This window comes from Tachysurus vachellii, chromosome 22 (assembly GCF_030014155.1).
Source record: "Tachysurus vachellii isolate PV-2020 chromosome 22, HZAU_Pvac_v1, whole genome shotgun sequence".
NCBI classification, from domain to species: Eukaryota; Metazoa; Chordata; class Actinopteri; order Siluriformes; family Bagridae; genus Tachysurus; species Tachysurus vachellii.
Window position 1 is genome coordinate 16,891,653 of NC_083481.1, and position 13,386 is coordinate 16,905,038.

At 43.2% G+C, this 13,386-nt stretch overlaps 1 protein-coding gene across 1 annotated transcript in view; it reads right to left on the bottom strand.

Annotated features, from left to right (window-relative positions):
- Positions 1 to 6,293: 6,293 nt before the first annotated feature.
- The window catches only part of tafa4b (TAFA chemokine like family member 4b), a 38,030-nt gene continuing 30,937 nt past the window's right edge, over positions 6,294 to 13,386 (bottom strand). The window contains exons 6-7 of the mRNA XM_060858417.1: positions 9,339 to 9,463; positions 6,294 to 7,134 (exon numbers count right to left, since the gene is read on the bottom strand). Of these exons, the coding sequence (XP_060714400.1) occupies positions 7,123 to 7,134; positions 9,339 to 9,463 (137 nt within the window). The 3' untranslated portion in view covers positions 6,294 to 7,122. The remainder of the gene's footprint in view (positions 7,135 to 9,338; positions 9,464 to 13,386) is intronic.

Sequence of the window (13,386 nt, forward strand, 5' to 3'; positions counted from 1 at the left end):
ATTCCAAAATGGCGACGCTAAAGAAAACTTGAGAAAGACGAATCCACGTGTCTGCCTTTTGACAGCTATGTATTATGTACGATGCACTTTCTGTAATGATGTTTTCTCTCTTGACTGTGAGACACTCAGGCGTCATTGCCTCAAATCACTTCTGACAACTTCAATTCCAACAAGTACCCTATAACCATAAAACAGCTCCCACCCGAGCACCGGCGCTTTCTCTTCATGATGAACACAAACACCTCGGAGCTGTGCACGCTCTCTTCTCTCTCTGGACTTCACCCAGAGCTCACAGATGAAACGAACGCCGCTGCCGTCTGCTGCTCTCAATCCTGTCTGACACGCCGGCCGTGCCACCAAAACATGCCCGTGGACGGAGAGCTCGGCCAGCCGAGGCGAGCGGCCACCCCGAGGCTGGTGTGTTATCAGGTGCTGTCACATTGGCTCCTCCCCTGGCACACCGGGGAGCGCCGGAGGTCCAGGACTCCCTGCTGTCTCTGGCTAATCTAACAAAGGTTGCGGTCAATACAGCCTGCAGTGGCTAGCGGGGGTCCAGAGATAACAGGCACCATCGTCGGTGTACATTGAAAAAGTTGGATAATTGTCCTTTTTCTTTTCCTCTCTCTCTCTCTCTCTCTCTCTCCAATCATAAACATCTTCTTGTGTTCAGCTGTACTATGACTTGGAGAAGATGAATTTCTGGACGATGCCTATAGTGTATATGTTTCTCCTCAACATCTGAGTAAATGACTAAACCCTCATACAGAGACCGTGATCATGAACGTGCTCGGATCCCGTGCTTGGCTGACGGTTGATCAGCTGTAACCGATGTAACCTTCGTTTCTGCTCATCACGGTTGTACAGAGTGCTAATTTAAGTTACTATGTAGAGCAGAACATCAGCAGGTTCTAAAAGACACAAAGCAGCTCATCTTCTCTGGTTGAAATGATATTTTCCCTCATTCTGATGTTGGATGTGAACATTAACTGAAGCTCTTGCCAGGTATCTGTGTAGAGCAACAACTGTACTTTGTGGAAAAAGGCAAAGTGTTTCGTTCAACTGTATGAGATAATCAGTGGTGTGTATGAATTTTTAATCTCTCTCTCTCTCTCTCTCTCTCTCTCTGTCTCTCTGTCTCTTTCTGTCTCTCTCTCTCTCTCTCTCTCTCTCTCTGTCTCTCTGTCTCTTTCTGTCTCTCTCTCTGTCTCTCTCTCTATGTCTCGCTCTCTCTCTCTCTCTCTCCGTCTCTCTCTCCGTCTCTCTCTTCGTCTCTCTCTGTCTCGCTCTCTATGTCTCGCTCTCTATGTCTCGCTCTCTATGTCTCTGTCTCTCTCTCTCTCTCTCTCTCTCTCTCTGTCTCTGTCTCTCTCTCTATGTCTCGCTCTCTCTGTCTCACTCTCTCTGTCTCACTCTCTCTGTCTCTGTCTCTCTCTGTCTCTCTCTCTCTCTCTCTCTCTCTCTCTCTCTCTCTCTCTGTCTCTGTCTCTCGCTCTCTCTCTCTCTCTCTCTCTCCGTCTCTCTCTCCCTCTCTCTCTATGTCTCTCTCTCCGTCTCTCTCTCTGTTTCTCTCTCTGTCTCTCTCTCTGTCTCTCTCTCTATGTCTCGCTCTCTCTCTCTATGTCTCGCTCTCTCTCTCTCTCTCCGTCTCTCTCTCTGTCTCTCTCTCTCCCCCTCTCTCTGTGTCTCTCTCTATGTCTCGTGCTCTCTGTCTCTCTCTCTCCCCCTCTCTCTGTGTCTCTCTCTATGTCTCGTGCTCTCTGTCTCTCTCTCTCCCCCTCTCTCTGTGTCTCTCTCTATGTCTCGCGCTCTCTGTCTCTCTCTCTCTCTCTCTCTCTCTCAACACGGTCAGCATGTTCGAGAGTTTTTGGCTGTTGACGAATATAAAAAATTAGACCTGACCAAACACAAGAGGAACTACAAGAGCAGCTCTGTGTCTTTTTTATCTTCACCTCAGCTTTGCATTACAGAGGCGGACGCTGAATTGAGACGGGCTCTAAGTGGGCTCCTGGGACACGGAGAAGGATTTTAACTTCCGTTTACTACTGAAATTTCTTTGCAGTCTTATTTTTTCTTTTAACTCTTTGATTCTACAGGCAACCGTGTTGAAAAGAAGCTACATCGTGCTGATTGTTGCCCTTTTGTGTCTTTATCTAATTAAATTTCTCGCTCTCACAGACTGCGTATTTACATTACTGGTCAGGTCCGAGGAGCCAATCACGACGAGGCGCTAAGCCGCCAATCAAATCACCGGGTCAACCTTAAGGTGGATTATTGAATGTACAGTTGCTATCTAGCAGCTTTTAGTTTCCAAACTCCTTCTGGTATAGTTTTATTTTTGACTATTTTCCGTAACACACTAACAACTGCTTATGTTACAATTAAGCTGGAGATCCATGAAGAAAAGTAGCTTCTCAGTTGTAGTATTTCTCTCAGGCTCCAATGTTACTCCTCTCCTCTCTCTAGATCACGTGGATACTCGTTGTGTGTCTTTTCCTACAATTAAAATCTCTGACGGCGCCTTAAATAAAAAAAAAGAAAAAAAATCTTCTGACTCGTTCTGTGAGTCTAACACTCTTCCCACGTGTGTGTGTGTCGAGGGAGTCCTGAAGACTGTAATAGTCCCGGTCATTATATTGTAATGTAATAGTAATGTAATGTAATAGTCCCGGTCATCCCGATGTCTGATGTGTTTATATGTCTTTTTTTCTGTGTCTTTAAACGCAGTCGTTGTGGAAGTCTCCAGCTACGAGGAAGCGGCGCGTTAAAACCACACACATCGATCATTAAGTAGAGACACGTGTAAGACAGGCAGATGTGTGAGGCTCGTAGTCGGGTGTAGCGCCCCCTCGAGAACACAGAGAAAGCGAAGATTTACAGTTTAGAGTTCACAGAGCTCTTAGGATTCACAATATGTCACTGACGTTTTACCAGAATGAGGACAGCTCAATAGATCACACGCTAGGAGAAAAAGGTGAGGAGAAAAGGGAATAATGGAGAGTGCAAAGGAAGGGTAGGGATCAAGGGATCAAGGGATCAAGGGACAAAGACATTAAGAAGCAGGGTAGTGAGTAGTGGTGCAGAGGAATCATTTATTTGCTGTGAAAGTTAGATGTTTACGACAAAATGTAGTAGCTATGGCACCGACGCAAAGTGGGCGGAGCCAGATGATGTAATATTAACTCTATTAACTTTAGAGAAATGAGTGACACATTATTTTATTTTGAAGGCTCCTTCTATTCAGAATGGAGGTGTAAAGTAATCTATACAGTATAAATCTGTAGGTTGTGTATGAGATGTTAAAACCTCACCACCATTATAAGGTTCTCAATTCTGATTGGTCAGAAAGTTATTCATATATATATCAATCATTCTAGTATAATTTGTACATCACTTGTGCTTGTTTTCTGTAACCATCAGGTTCATACGAGACTTCAAGAGAGAAAAAAGGCAGTGGAGAAGGATTACGAGAACAGGAACTACCTGGTCATGCTGATGGTCCACAATTTGAATTGGATAAAAAGTGTGGATGACGTTCACACAGTAGGATTCGGTGTTGTCTCGGTGCTTTCGTTTCAGTGCAATGTTCTGCTGTTGGTTTGATTCTGATGTTACCTTCAATGTTCCAGGAGAATTTGACTGACCTGCAAAACCACCAAAGCCTCAAGTTCATAGTTAAATGTGTGGAATTAAAATAAACACAGTGATGAACTGTAGGTGAAAAAGAGTTGGGACAACATCAAGATACTTGCAGTGGCGTAAACATTCAGAAGAGAAATTAATAAGAATTGAAACTTTCAGGGAAGAAGCGTGATAACGTGTAAAAGAGCTTCATCCAGAGTAGTCTTCCTCTTACAGCTACAGAGTAAACCTGAGGTTCAGCCAGTGCTGACGGAAGCAAGAAGCGCAGTGTGAATTGAGTTGGGTTTTTTTCCCATGAAACAGTATTTAGCTCCTAAGTTTTTTTTAGCAGGGTAATTAAAAAAAAAACATTTAAAAAACACACAAATTACTAAAATGTCCTGTTTTGGAGCCGTGCTTTTGGCGTTCTGCTCCAGCTTTTCTGGCGTATGAAACCTAATACTGGCTCTGATTCATTCCGATGTTTTATTTTCACAAACACACACCCGTATACGCTTCGGTTTCGCTGCACCAGTATCACACAAGGCTCTCTGTCGAACAGCAGATGCTTGCAAGCCTAAAATACCCTCTGTGATATTCCCTGGAGAGCACTGTGGCATCCTGCAGTATCCAGACCTCCGTAATGAGACTTTGAGCTGCGGCACGGCCCTGAGTCCCCTGCGATCCCGGAGCTCTGCGCGCAACACACTGCGGCTCAGATAGATTTATCACAGCTCAGGGAGCTACACACACACACACACACACACACACACACACACACTCCAAAAAAGGTCCAAATCAGAGAGAGACTCGGTTCTGAGGAGCGCTGACACAGCAGCGAACCTGCCCTGGGAGAAACACTTCACCACACTCCACTGGAGAGTCCTGAGAGAAAGAGAGAGAGAGAGAAAGAGAGAGAGAGAGAGAGAGAGAGAGAAAGAGAGAGAGAGAGCACCTCCACTCCATCTTGTCAGCGAACCAAATGCAGATCAATCAAAGTCAGGCCCGGCAGTGTGCAAGGTCAAACCCGGCTCCAGTAAATGAAAGCTCTATTAGACTTAAGCTCTGCTGTCTGGCACACAGAGGTGACGACTAATTAATTAACCATCTGAGGAAAATTGAAGAAAAAACATGTTGGTGGAATAAAAGTGGAACTTTTATTAGAATGCAGTATTGGGCACACGTTATGGTTTTTTTTAAAACACTTTTCCTGGGTTTAAAAGTGTTTCTAGACCATACAGTGATTATAATCATATCATTTAACATTATAAAACTATGATTTTCATGGTTGTCATGCACTGGATTTCGTTACAGTCTCGGTTTAGAGCTTCAGCGTCGATTTTTCTGACCCAGAAATAACCCTGTGTCCTGTCCCGGAAACAGCTCCATGTCTGGACTTTAATTTTCTACCTAAATATGAGGTGAGGGAATGGAAGACGTGTCGAGATCTGACGCGGTTTTCTACCCTGTGATAAGTTCTAGATGAACAGCAGCACATCGCAGCGCTTTTCCACCGAACATCACTTCCTACTGCCGCATTTGGAGCCGTCCTTCTTAAACAGGTACCGTGAGATCAAGCCAGGATGTACAACTGGACAAAGCAATTTTTTAGTCTCCAAGATTGTTTTGTCTTCATTTTTAAAGCAGCACGATACATCGAGCCTTTAAACAGCTTTATATATATATATATATTACATCACTGTGATCTAAATAAAATCCCCGTCTTCGAGTCATCCAGAATCTGATATTTCTCTCATTCACTCTTAAACTTGGCACAGGGATGCTTTCAAAAGTATTGGCTCTCTTGAGCGTGTTTGGATGCATTCGCTGTGTCTCATGCTAAACGCTTTAGCCTGTTACGGAGGCACATGTTAGCATAACGTCGCTTTCAGGCGGAATCCTCGTATCTCAAAACCGTTATTTTTCAGTAAATTAAAAAAACACTGTACCTTATCTGCAGTGCACAGGGTTTAGTCCGCGTCACAGTGGATTGTCTTGCGCTAAATTCCCGTCCTCAGACGAGCACCAGAACTAGCGGGGGTCAAGATTTTTTTCTTTGAGCCCAGTGTTTTGAAGACATTTACCTCAGAAGACGTGTTGATTCGTTGCGACTCTTCTTGAGGAGAAATATGCCGTGAAGCTCTCCCACGGAGTGAGGAAGAGGTGGACAGTTGAAGTGTCCAATGGAGTTATGAGATTTGCGCTCAAGCTATTTTCAAGACTTTAGATTGGTTAATAACTTGTAAAAATAACAGACCCACATGGGGACTGACCAATAGCATCGATATGTGAAAAAATATGAAATTGACAAAATTTGGACATACGAGGTTTCTGCCCGACAGCGACGATAAGATAACCTATAATAAGATATGTATGGTATTATTTTGCTTCTTCACTAGTCACCACACCATATCCCTTCTTAAAGACCCTTGTTTATTTACGAGCATTGTTCAGTAACGGATAGCAGACCGTTCGGATTTAAGCCGCGTCGTGCTACGCTGTTCGGTTGAAAAGCACGACGTTCCTCGCTGTAAATCAAATCTCCAAACAAAGATGGATGAGTTTTAAGGATACACGTGTAGTTCATACATTTTGTAGATAATCATCATCTGCGAGTGTGTTAAAATGTCCCAAAGAAAAAAGGAGACAGGATAAATTCCAATAAGAATCTTTTGTCCATCACAAGTCTTTGTATTTTATCAGCGTCCAACCGACGGCGTATTTTTCTAATGTATTTACATCACGCTTCCCTCAGGACCTCGTGTGACATGAAGATAAAGAACTATCTAGACAAAAACAAAATTATTCTCCAAACTGATTTCTAACAAGTGCTAATATCATACATTCTTCTGACCCTATTTAGCAACTCTAATTAAGAGTCTGTAAAGACTGGGGTGTGATTGATGTGCTCGCCGTGCTCTCGCATGGATCTCTGTATCCTCTCGCTCGGGACCTTGGAGGTTTTCTTGGCTCACGGACAAACACACACACACACACACACACACACACACACACACACACACACACACACACATATATGTATGTATGCACACAAGTGCGTGTTTGCACATATATACATGCACAAACACACGGCTGTATGCATTTACACATACACACACACACACACGCGTTCACCAAGGTTGAATCTATCTTCCGTACAGTCCCCCGCAAATCTGCCACATTCCTCTAGGAGTTCAAGTGTTTAACTTAGAGAAGTCTCCGCCCACATCCTTCACCACTGGATATTTATATCGATTTACATTTTTTGTTTTTTGTATAAATAGATGTTGTCCTTCATCATGTCTTTTCATCACTTTGAGTTTATAACATGGTATATCCATCCATCCATCCATCAGTCTGTCTGTCTGTCTGTCTGTCTGTCCGTTGTTTGCTAAATTCCCAGCCTGGGTGATATCCGGTGTAATCAGGCTACTTTTCCCAGAATAGAAATCCATGTTAAAGATTCTGAGATCTCCTGGAGCTGAGGGGGCAGCCGTGTTCTCGCTATCGCGTGACCTAAAAAGTAAAAGAGAAGATAATGAGAAGTGTGTGTGAGGTTTTTTTGTGTTTTTTTTTTTTTTTCTTGGAATGGAAGATGTTCTCAGTTCTGGGTCGGAGGATAAACGCTGCCTCTGTGTAACACAGTAATCAGTGTGTGGAGTGTGGTGAGGAGCCCAAGGCTAAAGAAACGAGACATTAGAGCACCATTACACGACCTGCTGCATTTAAATTAGGAAACAGACAGGACTGGAGGAGAGAAAGTGCACTGGTGTGTGTGTGTATATATATATATATATATATATATATATATATATATATATATATATATATATATATATATATATACATATAAATACATACACACACTCGTCCTAATTCTGCCAAGTAACAGTCTGCTCTCGGCCAACAAGGTCTGAAGTAAAGTTCAATTGGACCAGCAAACTTTTCGGTTTCGTTATAACTTTACAGCAGCATTATTTATACCGCTGCACTTCTGAATCCTCCATTGTGATTGGTCAGAACAAAAGTCCTGTGTTTTTAGGTTTTGGTCATTTTGGGTTTTTTTTTTTTGGAACAGTGTTGGATTTTGTAAAAACTTTCCAAAATGGGAAAATCTTACAGGCTACAGATTACGGATTTTGGGAAAAGATCGGATTTCCCTGTAACAAGCTGAGATTTTTCCGTTTCTATAGTAACCGAGTCTCGGTCACCGGGAAAAAGATATAAAATGTGTGACTGTTGACGTGTTGAAGTTTTCTGTGCAGTGATGTTTATGTGTCTCTTACAGAAGGAGTCTCCAGTATCAGGACAGAGGATTCTTCTCATACAGCAGATGACACAGCTACCTAAATACAGCACGGCTCTGATATTAGATACCTTTGATACCTTTGAGCTCTCCACTAGTTACATTAATGAGCAAACTACTCTTTATGTACTGTGCAATTCAAGTCACGAGCTATTTAATGTCATATATCTAATTTACTGCACAATTTAAAGGTGGCTCTAATCAAAGCTAAATATCTGTCCGATTAAAGGCAGTGTTTGATGTGAAGTGGCATGAAGAGCAGGAGGAAGGTCAGGCGCCCCTGATCATGTTATCGGGATAGACCAATCCCAGTCAGGACGACTGTGAGAGCTGACAAACGACTGTTCTTCAAGGGTTCTTTAGAGAGTTAAAGGTTCTTGATTTCTTCAGAGAGTCCTGCTGGGAAATCTTTTTGAAAGGGAAACACTGATGTAGGTTTCTACATTGAATTATACAAGACGAATCCTTGTGTGTTCTTCGTTTAATCTTTTTTCTAAGAAGGAATTAAATATATAATAATGATATATATAATGTAGCGCAGAGTAACATCTGGCTAACAGCACATGTAGTGACAGCTCCATTGAAGCCTTGTACTAATTCCGTAGAGATCAGACACACATTTAAAGCCCAGTGGAGCAGGGAAGCAAGAAGCTCCCATCCACGCCTCGCTACATCTCACTGGCTCGTTACCCATCAGGAGGCGGGGAAACTGACTCCGGGCTTGTTTCAGCCAATCAGGTGCCAAACGTCTGGGGTCATAAATTCAATCGGAAGCCCAGAATCCTCAATCCGTCAGCTTCTGCGATTTAATTAGTTCTCTTGATTTGAAAGGCACGGCGGAACCTGTAGCAGTAACACGTTCTAATGACTGTGACAGATGCGCCGTTATTCCGTCTCTCCGAGCAATTACTCGCACGTCGCCCGTGTGCTCTCCACAACTGTTTTTCTTTTTCTATGTCACCTGTGAGGAAAACAGCACCTGTACCGAGCTGCTGCCATCGTCCCCAAGCACAAACTGCCTTTCGCAGGTCGCCAGATTTCAGAGCCGTGGAACGGGACCCTCGGCTCACGGCAATCTGTCCAAGCACACCGGAGTTTCCAGGACGCCAGCTGAGCGTCTGTTTTGTTTTGACATGTGTCCAGATTTCTTGGTTTTACTTCTCTCTTATTTATTATTTCATGCCACCTGAAGCTGCGTTTTCTGTCGTTCTGTCTCGGTGACGACTTCTGAAACCGGAACAGCGAGTGTGTTTTTATCTCTCGGGCCTCTGGCATTTTCAGTGCTTTCATTTGTATGATAGATGATTTGATTATCGATCACAGGTGCACGTTAAAGGTCACGTCTGATGGTCATGTGTTAAGTAATATACAGTAAGTGTCCTGCGTTAACACCATCTCCAGAGCGCATCCTCACCTTGGTGGTTTTGACTTTGTTGCCCGTGCTGCAGGACCATCCTGTGAGGTCTGGTAGAACCTTACACTCCTCCCCGTCCAGACACGGGTGCATCTGACACCACCATTTCTGCAGGACGATGGACGCTGAAAGAGAAGAGAGAAAAGAGTCAGACACGCAAATAAAAAGAGACAGATCGAGACAGGGAGAAAAAAAAACCCACATCAGAATGAATTCTGACAGAAGATCGTTATCTAAGCTATATATACACACTCCAGGTTATGCTTCCAGTACATCAGGTCCAAACTTTCAGTCTATTTCTTCACATTCAGCAAAAAGAGAAACGTCCTGCAGTAAATTTTAATAAGTCTGAACCAGTTTGCGATGAATCAGAGAGCTTCTCCTACAAGGACACTTTCGTGAGTAACTTCAGATGTAGAAAGGAAGCTTTTTTAAGGTTCATTCTCATTAAATACAAAGAAAAGTTCTTTGTCCCTGGCTTTGTTGAAAGGACAACACCTTGTGACATTTTTAAGGTAAATAACCTCATGCATCATTCGTGTGATGTGAGATGAACTTTATGAGAAGCAGCTATTTATAATAAAAGCAAACAAGAAAGACTAAAGAAGAGGACACGTCAACAATTCATACAGAGTGGCATTTCTCTTGACCTTGGATTAATAATAAACAGCAGGCTTGAACCATACGGACATGTCTGGGATTAGTGTCCTTCAAGAAAATCCAACCACAACCAAGTAACCTCTTGACCGAGGCAGCCAGATTTTGATTACGCAGTAGAAAAAACAAGTGATATTCAGCATGTACCCTATAGTTACTTTACTTTTATTACAAGGAAGTCAGCCTCTTTTTCTCGGTAAAGAAACATCTGGACAGATGTTCTGCCTCTGTGCTTTAGAGGTGAATCACTAAAATGTCCTCATATCCTGTCTAATGCGTCTCACCTGCTGCACATTTACAACACACTCCAAATGTTCAAACACCAGACAACAACAAATACAGTTCTTTTTTTCTATGAAATGGCCTGTATTCAACAGCTCATTTCTCACACACACACACACACACACACACACACACACACACACACACACACAGACACACACACACACACACACACACACACAAACATACACTAGTTCTATATTTAGTATTGATAAAGAACCTGCCACTGATGTTTCTTGTTGTCACGTTACGCTAGTAAATGTTTGTTGCTAAGCTAACAAGTCATGGCAAATCAGTTAGCCTAGCATTAAAACGCTAGCTAAAACGATGCTAACTGCTACATCATGTTAAATCTATCCTGAATATGTTCTAGCAAGCTAGCTCACTTTAGACAACAACTGTTTAAATAAAACCATTAGCCAAGCTTGCTAGCAAACGTAAGCCTCCCTGTCTGGTGAATAGACTGTGATAGATTTATAAAAATCTTGAAATAATCACAATCTCATCATAAATAACCTTGCAAAATAAAAAAAATACCGTCATTTATTTCCTGTCTGTTTGTTGATGCTGGATGGTGTAAGCGTTCTACACACTCCTCACACTCACAAACACACCCCAGAGTCCAGCAGCTCGCTAGTATACACGCTAATCAATTAATCCTCAGTGAGGCAGGCTGAACACAGGCCTCCTAACGAGCTACGCTAATCGCTAATCACCTCTCTTTGTCTCAAAGTGAGAAAATCCACTACAGCAAAAAGCTTTAAACAGAACTAAACTCTGTGTGTGTGTGTGTGTGTGTGTGTGTGTGTGTGTGTGTGTGTGTGTGTGTGTGAGATTTGTGTTATGGTATACAGATGCAGTAGCTGTTAAGTGGCCCTAGAGATCAATGACTGTAATTATCCTTAATTTAATGTGTGTATGCCTGTGTGTGTTAATATGAGTGTCTATGACAGAAGAGAAGAGAAGAGAAGAGAAGAGAAGAGAAGAGAAGAGAAGAGAAGAGAAGAGAAAAGAAACAGATGATACATAAAAGAGATCAGAAGAAAGAAGGAACAAACAAGAAGAGGCAGAAATAAAGAAGAGGAATCTTCTCATTCATCTTCACTGTCACTGCTTGCACACACCTGTCCCTGTATCAGTGTCTGTGTGTGTGTGCGTGTGTGTGTGTGTGTGTGTGTGTGTGTGTGTGTGTTCTGTTTATGGAATTCTACATGTTTTGATTAGTTACAGATCAGAGCACACTGATATGCAGGCAGCTCTTGAGGCTGATCATAATTACATCCTCTGTCATTAAGTCGGCCCTCGCGCCCCGTGAGCCGCTGTAATCCCGGGACGGGGACGGGGACGGGGACGGGGACGGGGGAACCGTAACTGTGAGGACTTCTCTCTGCTAATGCTATGAAGAGCTCAGCTCTCGTAGTGAGGGGTGGAGAAGCAGAGTGACATAAATAACAAAGCAATGTTTTTTTGTGTGTGCTTCCATTCGTGGCTGAATTGCGTCTGACATCATGTGGCAGCCAGAGAAACTGCAAGTGAGATTTAAGACAGAAAAAAAGAAAGCGAGAAAAAAGTGGAGGAGAGAAACAGAGACTCAGGCAGTACCTAAGGCGAGCTGATTTTCTTTAATTTCCCTTATTTTCTCTCTTTTGTTCTTTTCTATCCGACAAACGATCACGTGTCGATTCTGACAACTTACTGAGACGCGTGAGGAGGAAACACGCCTCGTGTTAATTGGCAGTTAATCAAGTGTCGCTAATTTACACGTACTGAACATCGCCTTCCATTCTCTCTTATTAGCGGGTTTAAAAATATTTTATAGCACGAACGACGTAATCTGAAAGATTTATTCATTTACACGTCTAAACGATTACGCACGTGTGTGTGTGTGTGTGCGTGTGTGTGTGAGAGAGTGAGACAATTGCAGACACGCTCGATGGCCATGCAGTAAACACATCTGTACACTATACTTTATTACCACATTATTTGAAGGCTCCGTCTCTCTAAATCAGACTGTACCGTGTCTTTAGAGCCCAAGATTCAGAACCACTTTTACGATGCAAAAAACCCTTCATTATTTGATGAACGATTCAACTTCATTCATTCATTCATTCATTCATCTTCTACCGCTTATCCGAACTACCTCAGGTCACGGGGAGCCTGTGCCTATCTCAGGCGTCATCAGGCATCAAGGCAGGATACACCCTGGACGGAGTGCCAACCCATCACAGGGCATACACACACTCTCATTCACTCACGCAATCACACACTACGGACAATTTTTCCAGAGATGCCAATCAACCTACCATGCATGTCTTTGGACCGGGGGAGGAAACCGGAGTACCTGGAGGAAACCCCCGAGGCACGGGGAGAACATGCAAACTCCACACACACAAGGTGGAGGCGGGAATCGAACCCCCAACCCTGGAGGTGTGAGGCGAACGTGCTAACCACTAAGCCACCGTGCCCCCCCACCGATTCAACTTCATTGTGCTGGAAATGTATAGAAGCGGATTCCTGTGTGTAGCAGCACAGCCTGAGGTGTTTTATTCAAGATCAGTACATGTCCCATGAATCCATTAAGATACAGACACGCACCAAATAAATCTATAAACTAATCATATGAACTGTTAAGACATCTCTCTCTCTTTCTCTCTGTCTCTAGGCTTTGCCACTCCATCTATCTTACGCCATATCGCTCGTTTCAGACCTGGTCTTCGTCTCTGGAGCTCGTCTGCTGCCCTGCTAACCATCTTTATCGACTAGCTGCTTTTCACTCACATTAATGCCACGTATTAACTCACAACATCCTTCTTGAGGTTAAGAGGAACCGCGTACCCACGAGGTAAAAACCGAGCCGCATCTTGATCGGCTGTCGTGACCCTGCTGACCTTTATTTATTAGACTTCAAGTATCGGGGCTCACGAAGCCGACAGACGATCTTGTGGGAGAGATGTGAGGTCATCTGGAGGTTTCCTCTGCAGCCCTGGGCTACTTAAGGGTGATGTTTAGTTTTTATTAGCACACGGAGAGAGGGAGATTATTCCTCATTTAAGCCTGTCAAAAACATGTCAGGAATTCAATAGAGAGAGAGAGACAGAGAGAGAGAGAC